General features: G+C 39.0%; 1 protein-coding gene across 3 annotated transcripts in view; it reads left to right on the top strand.

The window, feature by feature from the left end:
• PRDX4 (peroxiredoxin 4) overlaps positions 1–16,617 on the top strand; it is a 28,943-nt gene extending 12,326 nt beyond the window's left edge. For 2 of the 3 annotated variants that reach the window (XM_045009352.1, XM_045009208.1), the window contains exons 2-7: positions 4,808–4,925; positions 6,066–6,182; positions 7,904–8,026; positions 12,047–12,177; positions 14,108–14,142; positions 16,493–16,617. In XM_045009352.1, coding sequence (XP_044865287.1) covers positions 4,808–4,925; positions 6,066–6,182; positions 7,904–8,026; positions 12,047–12,177; positions 14,108–14,142; positions 16,493–16,543 — 575 coding nt within the window. In that variant the 3' untranslated portion in view covers positions 16,544–16,617. Of the gene's footprint in view, positions 1–4,807; positions 4,926–6,065; positions 6,183–7,903; positions 8,027–12,046; positions 12,178–14,107; positions 14,143–16,123; positions 16,171–16,492 lie in introns of all 3 variants that reach the window. The other variant, XM_045009269.1, reaches the window with a different exon arrangement.
• The last annotated feature ends 1,385 nt before the right edge of the window (positions 16,618–18,002 follow it).

The following is an 18,002-nucleotide window of genomic DNA, read 5'->3' as shown; positions in this document are numbered from 1 at the left end:
GAGATTCCCAGTTACAGTAATCTACAGTAGAACATTGGGCAGGAAAGGTTTTTCTGTTCCACAAAAGTTTGAGATTATCTTTTTATCCAGATTTAGCATGGAAAAAATGGCATTCACCAATAAGGAATCAAAAAATTTTTAATTTGATCAATCAAAACATTGTGTTTAGAGTTCAGCCTTTAACTTTTGGAATAAGTTAACAAAAAATTCAGTCATTTCAAACTGAAATTTCTTTTGAGAAGCATCAAAAATTTCCAAGTTTTCAGAAAAAAAAATGAATCAGGAGATTCATTGAAACCAACCCTTTCCCACAGACAGTTTTGCTTTCCACAAATCAGCATTTTGACAAAAAAATGTTTTGTCAGAAAATTCCCAACCAGCTCTAAATAGAAACGTAGAGCTTGCCCACACTTGGAAATAGATAGCGTCTTCCCTCTTATCTCCAGAGATTCAGTAGAAGAATATTACTGAGAAGTCTCAAGGTTTCATAGTGAAGAATTTTACAAAATACTGACAGCAAAGTGCTACCATAAATAAAATAAACTAGACTTGTCAAATGAAACATCTTGTAATGGTTGGTGTGTATGGGTAATTTATAAAAATTTGTACAGTATAAGTTACTAGAGAAAGACTTTGGTATGTATATCAGAATTTGTGGGCTGTGCTAATAAAAATTAAAAAAAGACTGCAAGTTTTTAATGCCATTATTCATGTTCTAATGTAGGTATCTTATAACTAGGCTAGTAAGGATTTGATCTTTAATTGGTAAATGTCGGTAAAAGTCAATTTCACCATACATACAAACTAACAAAAATTTCTGTCAATAATAATCAAAATTTACAGATAGGCAGAGTAAGAAAAATGCTGCTTGAGAACTTAAATCAAACTCTAAGGATATTAACTTAGTATATTTTGATGTGATGTTGACAAAAGCTTTAACTTTTTGAATTTCAACATCTGCTGTCAAATAGTTCTGTGATATCCTCACCCATAATTTCCTATAACTGTGAAAGTTTAAAATCAATTAAAAAAATCTAAAAATATGCTTAAGCAGATATCAAAATTATAAAAAATAAAAATCAAACTCTGCCAAGCCTACTTATTAGCAAAACAAGGTGGATGAGGTAATATCTTTTATTGGACCAACTTCTTTTGGTGAGGGAGACAAGCTTTTGAGCTTGCACAGAGCTCTTCAAGTCTGGGAAACTAACTCGGTATCACTGAGGACAAGGTGGAACAGATTGTTAACTACTTATGCTAAACACCTCTCCAATCAGAGGGAGGAAATGGAGACGGGGAGAAAGCAGCTAGGGGGGTTGTAAATGCTTATAGATTATTGTAATGAGCTATAAATCCAGTGTCTGTATTCAGTCCATGTCTAGCAAAGTTATGAATTTAAGGTGCCAGGCTCATCTTTTGAAAGTGTTGTGCAGGTTTCCTTTGTGGATGAGGACTGATAGGTCAGCGGTCACTCTATCAGTCTTCATCCTCAAAGGAAAACTGCACAACATTTCAAAAGACAAACCTGGGACCTTAAATTCATAACTTTGCCAGACAAGCCTGGTCTGCACTGCAGAGTTAGTTTGAGATAAGGCAGCTTACATCAACCTAATTACAACAGTGTCTACGCTACAGTCTTGCTCCCACCAATTTGCTCCCACCAGTATGTAAGTGCTCTACTACACTGACATAACTCCACTTCTATGAGAGGCATAGGGCTTATGTTGGTGTATTTAGGGTGATGCAGTGACCCTGTAGACATTGCGGGTTACTTACATTGGCTGCCATTCTTGTCAATTTCACGACTCCCTGCTCTCAGCCCCCCTCATTGGCCCTCTTAAGTCCCTGGAAGCACTCCTGGTGAGGACATGCACCACCAACAGAAGGAGGGTAGTGTGGACATTAACCACTGCAATAATTATTGCAGTGGTTGTAAGTCAGCCTATATTAGGTCAACTTAAGTTGTAGTGTAGACATGCCTAAAACTCATGGACTGAATATAGACACTGGGTTTATGGCTCATTACAACATTCTCTCCCTCCCCCCCTTTTCTTCGCTGTGATTGGAGGGGTGTTAACGGGCCACTTCATCTTGAGTGGACCCTTGTTTAGAATAAGTAGTCACCACACATTTCAATCTGTTCCACCTTGTATTTAGCAGTGACACGCGGAGGCTTGGTCTACACTACATACTTCGATATAACTACATCACTTGGGGTGTGAAAAATCCACACCCCTGAGAAATGTTGTTATACTGACCTTAACCCTACGTAGCAGTGGTGGGTAAACTGCGGCCTGTCAGGGTAATCCACTGGCGGGCCGCCAGACAGTTTGTTTACATTTGGGGCTGCCCGCAGCTCCCAGTGTCTGCAGTCCGACATTCCCAGCCAATGGGAGCTGTGGGAAGCAGCGCAAGCCACAGGGACATGCTGGCTGCCGCTTCCTGCAGCTCCCATTGGCCAGGAACAGCAAACTACAGCCACTGGGAGCTGCGGGCAGCCATGCAAATATAAACGAACTGGTGGCTCGCCAGTGGATTACCTTGATGGGCCGCAGGTTGCCCACCACTGCCATGTAGACAGCATTATGTCGGCAGGAGAGCTCTCTCCCATCCTCTTAGAGCAGGGGTTTCAAACTCAAATGACCATGAGGGCCACATGAGGACTAGTACATTGGCCTGAGGGCTGCATTACTGACATCTGCCCCCTGCTCCACCCCTTCCTCTCCCCCATTCCAACCCCTTCCCCGATATCCCCCACAACTCTGCCTCCCCCTCCCCCCAGGGGGTGCAGGAGGGGTGTGGCAGGGGGTTGGGTGCAGGGTGCGGCAGGCGGCTCAGGGAAGGGGGTTGGGGTGCAGGAGAGGTGCGGAGTGCAGCAGGGGACTCAGGGCAGGGGGTCAGGGTGCAGGGTATGGCAGAGGGTTAGGGTGCGCCAGGGGGCTCAGGGCAGTGGGTTGGGGTGTGTGAGGGGTGTGGCAGGGGGTCAGGGTGCGGCAAGGGGCTCAGGGCAGGGGGTTCAACTGCAGGAGGGGCTCGGGGGCGGGCTCCGGCCCGGCATGCACCGGGGGCAGGGCAGGCTCTCTGCCTGTCTGTCCTGCCCCCGCACCGCTTCCCGAGCGGCGCGGGGGCAGGGCATGCAGGCCGGGAGCCTGCCCTGCCCCCGGTGTGCGCCGGGCCGGAGCCGCTCTACGTAAACAATGGGAGAGGGCGGGGGGGGGGGGGCATGCGGCCTGCGTGTTTGAGACCCCTGTCTTAGAGCATCTTTCAGAGATGTGCACATTGGTGCAGCTACACTAATGTAAATTTGTAGTGTAGACCTGCCCTGAGTTAGTTTCCCAGACCTGAAGAAGATCTAAAGCTTGTCTTCCAACAGAAGTTTGTCCAGTAAAAGATATTACCTTACCCACTTTGTCTCTCTAATATCCTGGGACCACAACATGGCTACAACACTGCATATAAGCCTACTTATAACAGATACTGTGCTGTTGACAATAATTGTCTAATATTAATCAGCATGCTATCATTCTCCTTTAAATCAATTCCAAACATTGCTTTGAGCAGCATAGTAACTTACCCAGCAATATATGCTTGACATTTCAGTCATGTTTAAATCCCTTCAGTTTGATACTGGATCACCAACACACTGCCCTCAGGCATGGAATGCTCAGCGTTATGTGCTTTGATATTGAGAAATGCTACCTCACTGTACTTACCATTTGAAAACCTCCAGCATTCCGGATTAGTCTGTGGTAGAGTAGTAAGTGTTATATCTCCTGTAAGCATGTCCATAGTGCAATTTCACTAATGTTGTTTTAGGCCCTGTTTAGACTATCAAGTTTACATCAGCACAGCTGTACCAATGCAGCTGTGCTGCTGTAAGATCACTTGTGTAGCTGCTCTATGCTGATGGGAGAGAGTTCTCCCATCAACATAACTAAATCACCTCAAATGAGCGGTGGTAGCTATGCCATCAGGAGAGTCTCTCCCCCGACATAGCGCTGTCCACACTGGCATTTCTGTTGGTGTAACTTACGTCTCTCAGAGGGGTGTTTTTTCACACCCCTGAGCAACATAAGTTATACCGACAAAAGTGCTTCTGTAGACAGATCCTTAATCTTTTTCTGCTGCGTAGTCCGAATATTTTTGTGCATTAACCACTGAGTTAGTTTATAAATGGGTTGCAGTAACAGACAACCTACAGATTTTAAGCATTTGTGCCCTGAACACATCTTCTGTCATGTGTTCCTGCAGAATTAAATTTTAGAAAACCTTTTTTGCTAAGGAGTAAACATAATGTGTAATTGAACCACTCTTTACTCATGGCATGTAAATTATTTATAGCAAACTATAATTTGCTGAAATCTATAACTCAGTAGCCATACATCATTCAGTGCAAATCAGCATCCTAATTTATGAGCTGTCATCAGCCAGTAGTAATCTTGTAATGTGTTAAGGGGGTCCAGGTAAGTATGTGCAGCATTTTCTCTCATGCGGCCGTATCCTTGGCAATATTTCAAATGGTTCAGAAATTTGTGAACACAAATCTATTAAGTTATGTATGCATCTTGAAATGTACATTTTTTTAAACACAGCATGATCCCAATGTTTGGTGTCCTTTCCTCCTGTGAAAGGCTGAAATTAATAAAGTTTGATTGTGTAAGTCATGGGTCTTACAAAGTGTTTTTTACTGTAAGGAACCACAGACATCCATCCAGAGAGGAAAACTGTCCTTGGACATATGTTACCTGCTGAACAGCCTCGTTTATGTACACATGCTTCAGTTTGTATCTATATTTTATGTTTCTAGTTTCCAAGCCGGCACCTTATTGGGAAGGAACAGCAGTAATCAATGGAGAATTTAAAGAGCTGAAATTAACAGATTATCAAGGAAAATATCTTGTCTTCTTCTTCTATCCTCTTGACTTGTAAGTAAAACTGATGCAGACATATCAAAATATATCCTCCCCCCTCTCCACCTTCCGAATTTTGGAAGCGTGTTTAGAGTCAAGGAACGTTAAGATGTTGATTGCAACTGCACTTGACATTTTGTAATTCTGTAGCATCTTACTGGGGAATGTTTACATTCCTTGCTACCATACAACTCATTGCTGCAAATGGAAAATGCATACAGGAAAGAGTATCTCTTATCTCTTTACTTCATACGCTCTGGAAGACATTTTTAGGGAGACTGATTTCCTCTTACAGCATTTCAAGGATGTTATGGGATACATTTAACTTAAATTATTAACTGTCATTACACTATTGTAACTTTACTGCAGTAAATGGAGTTACTCCTGATATATACCAGTGTAATGAGAGGAGAATCAAGCCCCGTGTTTTCTTGAAATGAACAAAACATACAGTAAACTAGTAATATTAATAATACTCATGTAGCACTTTTCATCAGTCAACTCAAAGCACTTTACAAACAAAGGGTAAGTATTAGAGACAGCTGCTCTGATAGTGAAAATAACTGGAATCATGGCTTATTTTCCTCCTAGCCTCAAAGCTTGAACAATTGTGATCTAAAGTTTAATTTTGTGCCTAGAAGAAGCAAGAAGAGGTCAAATGCAAAATAGCTACAACTTGCATCACTATTTTCCAGGAAATCATGACATCTGTTTCTCTGCAATTACTGGATTAAAGTATTATACTTTAATCCAATAATTCCTGTACAGTTTTAAAATCAGTGAATAATTGTACATGTAGCTAAACTGTAAATTGTAATATTACTAAGTCAACACAGATTGCATTTTCAATCTTATTATTCACAAACCACTTGCAAAGGGTTTGACGATAGGTAATCCATCTGTGAATGTATTTATGAATGCTGTTAGGAACACAGTTACTTGTAAAATGTAAATTATTTTAAATTGTATATATTGGATTCCATCTAAATAAAAACCAATAGTTGTGCTAAGTAATTCACAATTTATCTATTTTATTTACTGCAAACAATATCTAGCTTCTCTGTAGAAACTAATTTAGCTATGTATTGAGCTGACTGAGAAATCACTCCTGGATATTCTGAGAATTCTGAATTTATTTTGTTTTCAAATTTTTAGCACATTTGTGTGTCCAACTGAAATTATCGCCTTCAGTGACAGAATTGAAGAATTCAGAGCAATAAACACGGAAGTGGTAGCATGTTCTGTTGACTCACAGTTCACTCACTTAGCATGGTATGTAGCCTACCCATGTGTCTTTTATAGGAAATTATTGGATACATATGAGATTATGGGTTGCTTCTCCAAATTCACATACTCCATCTGATGCACTAATATAGTCAATTAAATATTGAATGATAAGGTATGAGGTGTGTTGCTATGTTGCATAAAAATTGGTAAGTAATAAAACTAACGGTAAGATTCAAAAATTAAGTTTATTGTTGAAGGTGTCAAAGTAAAAGTGATGACTTTGGTGTTACCATTAGAATAAATTGTTCGTTACAAATTATTCATCAAACTTTCTATGGTGGATTAATATCAAAAAAATCTTCACTGGGGTTTTGTTGTTTTTAATTGTGGAGTTTGAAAGAAAGACAGTAGTTTGCAGGGTGGATAAAAATCAATGATAAAAAAAATTTAAATCAGATTTTTTTGATAAAATGCTTTGAGGAAAAAAAAACCTAAAGATAGTTTCAATTAAGATACATTATAGCTCAAAGATATCTCATCATGAAATAGCGATTATAAATTCTAATTCTATAGGATGAGACAACATATTCATGTAATGTTTAAGAAAAGTTTTGTAAATAAGTTCTAGTAGTTCATGGATTAGAGACCCAATTTTATGGGGTTCCACAGGCTTCTGTATAGATTATTTAGGTTAATCTTTCTTTCTACCCAATGGGACGCAGTGCTCAGTCTAGAAGATACCATCAGAGATGCTTAGTTTTGCTGTTCTCAAACTGTGGATGTGTGTCCCCAGAGGCAATGTGCTTGTTAACAGCAAAAATATTTTTAAAATAAATAAATAATATAGAGAGGTGAGAAATAACAGACCTCAACTCTATTGTCCCTCTGCAAATTTATGTACACAGAGTCAATCCCTTACCTCTCTCTAAAAGTGCAAAGTTTCAAAAAGTTCAATGAATAGAAGATTATTGGGGGCGGACTAGATCTGGACAAGGAGAAGTAGTTTGGAGATAAATGTGAGAAGCAAGGGACATATGCTTGTTCTGTTAAAATATTGTATGTTTGCTCTTGAAGAAAAAAATCCAGAATACATAACGTTGTTGTTTTAGTTAAATAAAACAATTAAAATGTCTGTCTCGTGGTGTTCTTCTAATACAGCATGGCAAGAAAATCCTCCAAATATTAATGATTAACCTGTTGAATTGGAGACAGTTCACCTCCCAATTACTTCATAAATATCTGCTTCAATTACCTTTGGTAAACGAAATAACCAAACAGTCATTCATTTTCTGATATAGCTGTAAAACTAATCTGAAAAGTTTTCAAAATTAATCACTATTTAAAAATGTATAGTGTGTACCTTCTAAAACTGAAACCTACATCTATCTCTGAGTTGTAAAGAATATGTATTAAGGTTATAACAACCAACAAGAAGGCACTTTTATGTAGAAAACCCATGATTAAACTGAGTCTTCCTGACTAGTGATTTATTTAAAGCAAATCCACCCTGGTAATTTGGCCACACAGAGAGAAGGGGGGTGTTTCAAGTGTAAATTAAGCATGGAAGGAGGCATGAAGAGGAGATTAAGGCAACTATAAATGGACACATTGAAAGAGTGTAGGAAGCCGATTGGAGCAAATGAGTAGGAAAAAGAAAAACAAATATAGATATTCCTTCTGCAAAAAAGCTGCATGCAAAAGTTAACTTGTACGTGGAATAAAAATCTCTCGGAAGAATAAACGTGCTTCTCTTTTGTTTGTCAAAGGATTAATACTCCACGAAAACAAGGAGGACTTGGACCAATGAAGATCCCACTTCTTTCAGATTTGACACACCAGATTTCAAAGGATTATGGAGTATATCTAGAGGACCAAGGGCACACACTTAGGTACTACAAACCATTATGGTGCATTCTATCTTGTTATAGCAGTGCATTCTACCAGTTCCATTTAAAGGGACACTCGGTATTGGCACTTTTCTCTTATACTATGTTCATCTCAGTAGTTAATATCGGAACATATACTGGGTCTATTTACGTGGATAAATACAGGCATTTTTTCCACCAACTGTTGATAACTTAGCTGAAATTGTATATTAAAGCTCTTAGTCCACAAGGAAATGTTTCTTAATTTAAAAAAAAAAAAATCAGAAATTAACTCACAGTGATCTATTGTACATGCAAAACTCAGAGGTTTAAAGGTGAACGGAAATGCTTTATCCTGCCAGAATCTGAATTCCCAGTTCTGGCCTTTTCCTTCATTACTTACAGTGTTTTATTAGGAGAAACTGAACCATGAACTCAAGATCTGGCAAAGAACTGTAAGATGTTTTGTATTGACCATATTGCTTCTAGGTGTAAATCTTGTCTAGTGGTAGTTGTGGCATTGTTTGATAGAGTAGTATTTCTTGCTCATTCATTTTCAGTGTTCTTTGTTAATACTATAGATACTCATGCTTGAAACAGATCTGTCTCCCTTACACTGCAGTTACCTGATCCTGTAGTGAAAACATGTTTTGTGACATTAGATCTCCTGTCTGGACAATGTTGCAAATTCAGAATTGCATCTTTGCTGCAGTAAAAAAGTAAAGAAGGTTGACTTGGAAGGAACAAGGTCCTACTTAAATATTTATATCTGATTAGCTAATGCGTAGAACATGGACGTGCTGGCTGCCGCTTCCCACAGCTCCCATTGGCTGGGAATGGCAAACCATGGCCACAGGGAGCTCTGGGGGGCGGTGCCTGTGGACGGACAAAGTACACAAAATGTCTTGTGGCCCGCCAATGGATTACCCTGACGGGCCACGTGCCAAAGGTTGCCGACCCCTGGCGTAGAAGAAAGTGAAACTTAAGCGGACTTATGTTCACATTTTGAAAGTCTAACTTTGAAGTGCTCTTACTATAGCTGCAGAAACTAGGATTAAATAGCCAGTTTTCATTATAGCAAACAGATTAGCTGTGCGGTTCTTTAAGGTTTTATATTTGGTCCACCATTTTTTAAATGCTCTGTAAAGGTAGCAGAATTTTCAAGTGATAGTTATTTAGGTTTGTCAGAATCAGAGAAGGCTGTGAGGAGATTGAGAGTCCTAACCAAGCTAGGTGAATGGCCAACACAATGGCAAGTGAAATTCAGTGTCAATAAATGCTAAGTAACTATTCATACACCTTACTAAGGCTCTAAATCAACTGTAACAACTCAGGAAAGAGCCCTGGGCATCATTGTGACCTCTGTTCACTTTACAACTGCATTCAAAAAAGTAAACAAGATATTAGGATTCATAAGGGATAGGAAGGAGAATAATATGCCATTATATAAATAAATGGTGCAGGCTCAGCTGGAGTACTGTGTACAGAACTGATCACCCCATCTCAAAGAGGAAATTGCTGAATTAGAGGGGCTTCAGCAAAGGGAGATAGGAATGAGAAACAGCACAGGAAACATCTGCTTTGAAGAGAGACTGAAAAGATTGGCATTATTTACTTCAGATAGGAGAAGAATAAGAGGGGATACATTCAAAGTATATAAAATAATTAATGGTAGAGAGAGGGTAGGTCAGGAACTTTCTCCTTGCCTCATAAAAAGACCAAGGGAACATTCAGTGAAATTAGAAGGTAGCAAATTCAAAAATTGACATAAGGCAATACTTTTTCACACCACACCTATCTGGAACTCTTTCCCAGAGGAAGTCATTTGCAACATTTAAAAAAGGGATTTGATACTTCTATGAATGTCAAGAATATCCAGCATTGTTATAGTTAGTACTAAAAAATTTGGAGGGATACTGTATCTCATGCTTCAGGGTTTAAAATCAGTCTTTAAATATTATAGGAATTAATGTAGGGGGCAAATTATCCCACATCTGCCTACTGTGAGACAAACCTCCCGCTGAAGCCTCTGCTTCTGACCATTGTCAGAGACAGGAAACTGGACTAGATGGGCCGAGACTGTACATTCCTATAATATCATGCTGTCAACCCTGAGCGGGCATTATCTCACCAGGTCTAGATATTTAAGTGTAACAAGTGCTTTTGGTTTATCATTGTAATTTTTTTTTTATTAAGGACTGTGTAAATAGCTCCTATCACATAGATTCTAAAAGCTCTTAGGTTCTCATTTACACAGTTGAGCGTTTTACAATATCAGTGATCTACTTATCAAGCAGTATAGTTAAGGGAAATAGTGTTCAAGACTTCCATATGAAGTCTAAAATCTCAAAGTGCATATAAAAAAATTCTTAAGCATCATCATATCACCAAAGAAAGATGCAACCTTATGTACTTGGACTTTCAGAAAGCCTTTGACAAGATCCCTCAAAGGCTCTTAAACAAAATAAGCAGCTATGGGATAAGAGGGAAGGAGGTCATCTCATGGTTAAAAAATAAAAAAACAAAGAGTAGGAATAAATGGTCAGTTTTCAGAAAGGAGAGAGAGGTAAATAGTGGGGTCCCCCAAGGATATATACTGGGACCAGTGCTGTTCAACATATTCATAAATGATCTGGAAAAAGAGGTAAATAGTGAGGTGGCAGAATTTGCAGACGATTCAAAATGACTCAAGATAGTTAAGCCCAAAAAACAGACTGCGAAGAGTTTCAGAGGGATCTGACAAAACAGGGCAACAAAATGGCAGATGAATTTCAGTGTTGGTAAATTCAAGGTAACGCACATTGGAAAGCATAATCCCAACTATACATACAAAATGACGGGGTCTAAATTAGCTGTTACCACTCAAGAAAGAGATCTTGGAGTTATTGTAGATAGTTCTCTGAAAACATCCACTCAATGTACAGCGGCAGTCAAAAATAGCCAACGGTGTTTGGAACCATTAAGAAAGGGATAGATAAGATGACAGAAAATATTATAATGCTACTATATAAATCCAAGGTACACCCACACCTTGAATACTGCATACAGTTCTAGTCACCCCATCTCAAAAGAGATATATTGGACCTGGAAAAGGTACAGAAAAGGGTAACCCAGATTATGAGGGGTATGGAACAGTTTCCACATGAAGAGATATTAAAAAGTCTGGGACTTTTCAGCTTGGAAAAGAGACAACTAAGAGGGGATATGATGCAGGTCTAAAATCGTGACTAGTTGGAGAAAGTGAATAAGGAAGTGTTATTTACTCCTTCTCATAATACAAGAACCAGGGGTCAATCAATTAAATTAATAGGCAGCTGGTTTAAAACAAACAAAAGGAAGTACTTCTTCATACAACGCACAGTCAACTTGTGGAACTCATTGCCGGTGGATGTTGTAAAGACCAAAACTATAACTGTGTTAAAAAACAAAAACAAACAAACAAACAAAAACTAGAAAAGTTCATGGAGATTAGCCAAAATGCTCAGGGATGCAATCCAGTGCTCTGATTGCCACAAGCTAGGAATGGACAACGGGATGGATCCGTCAATGAGTGCCTGTTCTGTTCATTCTTTCTGAAGCACTTGGCATTGGCTGCTGTCAGAAGACAGGCTACTGGGCTAGATGGACCCTTGGTCTGACTCAGTATGGCCATTGTTATGTTCTTACTGCTCTCTTAATTCTGACTTGACCTTGCCTAGATCACAGCAAGATCAGAGGGCACTTTCAGTGAGAGATGGAGTTCTTTGTGTCAATGAAAAGCACCTCCTCTAAATGAGGCTTATATTGAAGGACTCCAGAGGTGGGAGAGGTTAGATCCTTCAATTCTGGGTGCATTATGAATGAGAAAGTAATGTGAAGGGAGTTACAAAGGAAATTAAAAGTTAACACATAACCTGTACTTAACTTGATTGTGTAGTGCTTGGAGAGATCCAGCCACTGCTGATGTAGTGTAGGTATGCTGCAATATCTGGACACTACAATGTGCGTAATAGAGATCAATATTATTAGGTTTATATCTAAAAGAAAAATTCCACTTTTTTGCAGAGGCCTTTTCATTATTGATGATAAGAGGGTCCTTCGACAGATAACAATGAATGACCTTCCCGTCGGCAGATCAGTGGATGAAACACTTCGTCTAGTACAAGCATTCCAGTACACTGACAAACATGGAGAAGGTGCCTGTTTTCAATATTTTGGCAATGGGAATTATATTGAGGTCTTATTTAGTTTGGAAGGTGTATTTTTAGCTATTAGGAAGCAAGGCACACTGCAACATTTGATAGCTTCATGGTTGTTACTGAGCAAAGTTTTCTGTTCCCCTCATTCAAGATTCAGTGGACCTGATCCTCCCCTGCCTTGCTCTAGTGTAGTGTCCAAAGTGAATGCAAAGTGGTTATAACACTACCAAATCAAAACAGTAGCATTTACACACATTTTCCACTCATAAGAATAAATGACTGCGCAAGGTATGAGGCAGCGAAGAATCAGGCTCAGTATTTTAATAAATTTAGACAAGCTGCAGCTGATCCAAGAGGCACTACCAGTGTAATCTTAATGTTGGGGGGGTGGGGGGGAATAGAGCTGGTGTCCCAAGACAAAATAGATACAGTACTTTGAGTCGGTGAAAAGCATCTCCCAAAATGAGATTGGGTTCGGTGCCCAATGTTATTCCTATCTCTTCTCTTAAAGTAAATGATTCTTAGATGGTGTAAACTGGCATAGCTCCAGTGACTTGACTTCAGGGAGCTGTGCCAAGTTACACCAGTTTAGGATTTGGCCCAAGCTATTCAACTTTAATTATTAACACATGTATATGTTCAGCTGGCTGATCTTCCTGCTCTCAATTTAAAGTGTTGGTGTTTAAAAGCAAACCTATGGAAAGTGACACAGCTGCAATTCATTCTAAGGTTGTCTACACAGTGCAGTGATGCACACTATAGGGGTATGTTTTCTGAAGCACACTAATGGGTGGCACATCAACTGGTCTGCATAGATCCTGATGGTATGCGCACCAGGTTCCCTAGCATGCTTTAATGTAGTGCAGTTTGAAACATGTTAATGTGTAATGTAACATTATCTGTATAAACCGCTCTATTTTGTAATTCAAAATTGAAAAGAACAAATTTTGATACTTAAAGGCAATGAGCGTTTTGATTAAGGAGAGAAAGTCCTTTTTGTTCAGCTTCAAATAAAGCTGTGTCTCAGCTTACGCAGTACTGGATTCTCCCTGTGAGGCACGTGGAATCCTGTTGGGTTTTGCTGATTTTCTGTGGCAATGCATATCTATTTCATTGGACTCAGTGCAGAGGCTAGGAAGAAGAATCCTCCAAGGTTTTTACTATGTTCACCACATTTCAGCTGGCAGCACAGGGATAAAATGCCTGTGCTCCAGTTGTGTAATCCCAGCTGTGCAGGCAGATCCTTGAGCCTTTGCAAAGCCTCATCGAAGCCAATGAAACTCTGCCTGGGCACAAGGTCTGCCTACCCATATGCAGTTGCAGGATCAGCTCCTTGGTCTCACCTAGGTTGTACATGAACAACTGAGCAATTGCAAGAATGGTAAATATTTATTTTTATCATCCTAATCCTTTTACATCCTAAGCAGGATATCAAACAAAATAGTCACATTCTAGAGAGAGAGATTTAATTTTTCTTCATTGCTACTGGCATTAGTTTTAAAGAAAGTTATACCTGTCTCCATTTCCACCTGATGGAATTGCTGGCACCATATGTCCTCTTGGAATGGGGATTCATCTTCAGAACGGGCGGTACTATTACTTTGCCAGTAAGTTGACTAATAGACTGAAAACAGTGAAAATCAAAACCAACATATACTCAACCAAGCAAAGATTTCCCGTTTTTGGTGAATGGAATAATCCAACCTGCCCTACAAATAGTATCAATATTAATGTTTTAGGGATACTGTCTGATGAATAAGCATGTTACATATTTGCAGATGTTTACATGTGGCACCTTCTTGCTATAGTACTTAAAATTCAAAGATTAGTTTTTTATGAGAATGGTTAGAAAACCAAATAAATTAGAAAAATAATTTCTTTTCTATTAACTCAACTTCCATTTTTTCTCCTTTTTTTTTTTTTCCAGTTTGCCCTGCTGGTTGGAAACCTGGCAGTGAGACAGTAAGTCCATATTTATATTCAGCATACGTTCATTATTTTGCATGATTAAATAAAATTAGGGACCCAATCCTATCTCCATTGAAGGCAAAAGCAAAATTCTCATTAACTTGAATGGAAGCACAATATCAGGCCCTGTGCATTGTGATATTTTTATAAGTTCTTAATCTGTTATCATTGGAATTTTATTGACTGATTTATTACAGTATATCATGTTGGCAGTATTTCATGCAGGAAAAAAGTTAATCTCTTCACATCAGGAGTTTCCTTCTCCCTCAACTTTACAATGTGTGATCAAAACCTCAAGCACCAGAAAGTTAACTTGAGGGAGAATTTCCTTCCAACTCTCTTTTGACCTGCGTTGCAGGATGGGAAGTTCTCTGAGGAAGGGGCTATCTTCTCTTTCTTATCTGTACAGTGCCTAGCATAATAGAGACTTGATCCTTGATTGGGGTTCCTAAGCAGTTCCTCAGTATAAATCATCTCACTGCTCAGGCCATTGTATAATTGCCCACAATCTGGCAAAGCATACTACCACTGTTAGAACTGTAAAATGGAATACATTTTGCGGCACAGTATCTCTTCTTTTGTTTCTTCACACTAACATGATTATGAGCCAAAGAGGAAGGGCCCAGTTCAATGCCCACTGAAGCAACTGAATTCAGTGGGTGTTGAATCAGGCCCCAGTAGAACAACGAAAATATATTTTCTAAGGCTATGTCTACACACACATCTTATGTTGGCATAACACGCATCACTCAGGGGTGTGAATCAGCCAGCCCCTTGAGCGACATAAGCGCTTGTCTGCACAGCACTTAGTCGGCAGGAGAGGTTATGCCGTTCACGGGGTGGTTTTATTATTCCAATGGGAGAGCTCTTTCCCGTCGGCATAGTGCATCTTCATCAGATGTGCCGGTACAGCAGTGCTGCTACAACGGTGTACACTGGCATTTATTGGAAGCTGCTCTTTTTTCTTCTGCTGCTTGTTTCAGCTGTTGGCACAAACAGCATTATGTAAAAAAAATTAAAATGAAAATAAATAAAAGGTGCCTTGAAAGAAATTCTATAAGGTTTCAGTAGCAGCAAAAAATTGAAGTGGTCTCTGCACCTTTCCTTGAGTTGGTAATACATGACAGCATCAAATACCACATTTTGGCAGGGCCATGAAATGTGTTCGTTCATATAGACAATGGGCTTATCTATAAACAATAACATTTTCATAATCTCAATAGGATGCAAATGATATAAACCGATACAGCATTATTAATAAACTGTATTCTAGTAGCTTCTGGAGTTTCCAGCCAAGATCAAGGTCCCATTGTGCTAGTCACTATACTGACACACATTAAATGACGGTCCCTATATTGTATCTACATACAAGATCTCAAACAGTGCCTGCAAAGAGCCAGGGTGTCTGTATAGCCTCTAGTAAACGTTGCAACTGGCAACATTTAAGTGGCTAGCACAGACCTCTGCATTACAGTGTGAAACAAGCAGATGCTGGGAATTATATTCATGGGCTAGTTAAGATTTGTCCTAGTGGGGAAAACTGGCTCTTTAGATTTTATGGTGAAAGTGGGTTATAGGATGGCATATGTATGGCATTGGAAATCATGCATTCCACTACCTGGCCTAAACTGAATAATCTGTCCATTAGCAACTGACAAGCGAGCGATTTCCCATTCTTAGAAGGGTCAAGCCTATGAATACACTTAATAAAAGGGAGACCGGTTGATAGCAGTAATAGATTACTACTTTATAGCATCTGCTGTTTCTGTACACCTGTTGCTGACCACTGACTCATTGCTGAGAATATCAGGCTGCAATAAATGTATAGCACTGACGTAAATACAAGTAAGATGTTCTCTTTACTTTCTGTGCAAAAGCTGTAGTGCACTTAAACAACAGAATAGTTCTGCAAAACACTCTTCAGAACACATTAACATCTGTAGCCAGGCCTTCTAAATGTATTTGATTTAATTAGATCAAACCTGAAGATGCCATGAGAGCGTGGTGGCCAGGACAAGAGCTGTAAGTAAACTCTGAGGCACTTGAGTACAGACGTTAATTTATGGAAATAATTCCAAGTTCACTTATGGGGAAAATCAGACTGGAGAGTACATTCTGTCAACAAGGCAGATTCTGTTTCCTTCTTGAACTCCACTTCCTCCTCCATCACCCCTACTGCCCTCCACTGTTTAATGTTCATTAGAGATAAGCAGTAACCTTAGATCTGAACAGGTGAAAGGTAATTTCTAAATGTAGTGTGTGACCATTAATGCCAGAATATGAGGCAGATAATATTTGTTCCTTTTGTTTTTAGACCAACACTTTCACTTTCTTTCTCACACAGATAATCCCAGATCCAGCTGGAAAACTGAAGTATTTTGATAAACTAAACTGAAACTTGCTTCTACTGAGCTACACAAGTCACATGCAACTTCAAGTTGTCAATAAAATTCCAGTCATTTTGTTATTACCATGCATTTGGCTGATTTATAGTGGCTACCAACTGTAGTTGCTTTCTCAAAATACAGGTATTCACTGTGCAGAGACTACCACTAGCAGAAGGAGTTGACACAATTAATCTTCTAGGGCCTCCTGAAAGGAGGCTAAGAATTTGAGCTTGAGTTTATTCCATTCCATCTTGTCAAGAGTTCATATGTTGAGTGCATAATGCTCTGCTATCATACTGTGTAGGCAGGGAAATTGCACTTTAATCTTTAGTTACTTGCATCCTCTTAAAAATACATATATCTATATAGATAATGTATATCATTTCCTTAGCTATATGGACTTAGCTTTAAGAATCTCATTTTGGATAGATCACTTAATTTCCACAAAAGCTTAATCCATAAAATCCTTTATGCCTTTGCTTCTTTTTCAAAAAGATACCAGAATTTCCCTCCCAGTGGTTTTCTGTAAAGCCCTAACTCTCTATTTTGATGACACATTAGAAGCTGCAGCTGAAAAATTGCCACCTGCCAATTGTTCACTATGAGTCTGAGACCATATTCCACAAATTAATACAGTGATCTGTAATGAAGTCTGAAGCCAGGAATACAGTTTAAAGGAGTTAAACTAAAATTTCTCTTTGTCTGAAGTTGGAAAACATTTTAGTTTTTCTTCAGTCGAACATTAAGAAGTCAGCATAGTTCTACTGGAATAAATGGAGCTACACCACTTTGTATTAACAAAGGATCTAGTTTTATCTGTTTATCCTTTTTAACACTTAAAACTTCTGGGATACATGCTAATATAAAAGGAAGATTCTAGTGTATTTAAAATTCCCATAGTCTGGGGATGATCCTACTTTCATACTATGACCTGAAACTTTTTCCTATTCCTCTCCAACTGTTTTCATAGCTCTTAATTTAGAGCAGGGGAATTGTAGAGTCTTTGGGTTCATGTGCACACATTTCTTCCCACAAGAGACAAAAACATCACTTCTAAAACATGCTTGATCACCACCAGAACTTGAAATTCCTCCCAAATGCACATCCTATGCATGGGTGCTCTTCCCCCCACTTTGATCTCTTTAACATAAGGTCATGCATGAACCAAAAAAACCCCACACAGCATTGTGGGCAGTCAGCAAAAAGCGTCTATTATGAATAGCGTCCACCTCTCTTCCTGAAAATCGTAGTGTGATCCTTGAAAGAGTAAAAAGTGACTTTCTACATTGCCACTAAAATTTATTATTTTTATATAGTGTTATGTTAGAATTTGATTTTTTCATATATACAGAATGATGATGAGGCAGCATCCCAGGCCCTGGACATCTGGATGGAATTTAATTTCACCAAACTATACAATAGATTGCTCTCGCCAGTGAGAATTTCTTAGATTGGGTGAACTTTTCT

This window comes from Mauremys mutica, chromosome 1 (assembly GCF_020497125.1).
Source record: "Mauremys mutica isolate MM-2020 ecotype Southern chromosome 1, ASM2049712v1, whole genome shotgun sequence".
Classification (NCBI taxonomy): domain Eukaryota; kingdom Metazoa; phylum Chordata; order Testudines; family Geoemydidae; genus Mauremys; species Mauremys mutica.
Note: the sequence above shows the minus strand (reverse complement) of the source record. Positions and strands in the feature narration are given on the sequence as shown.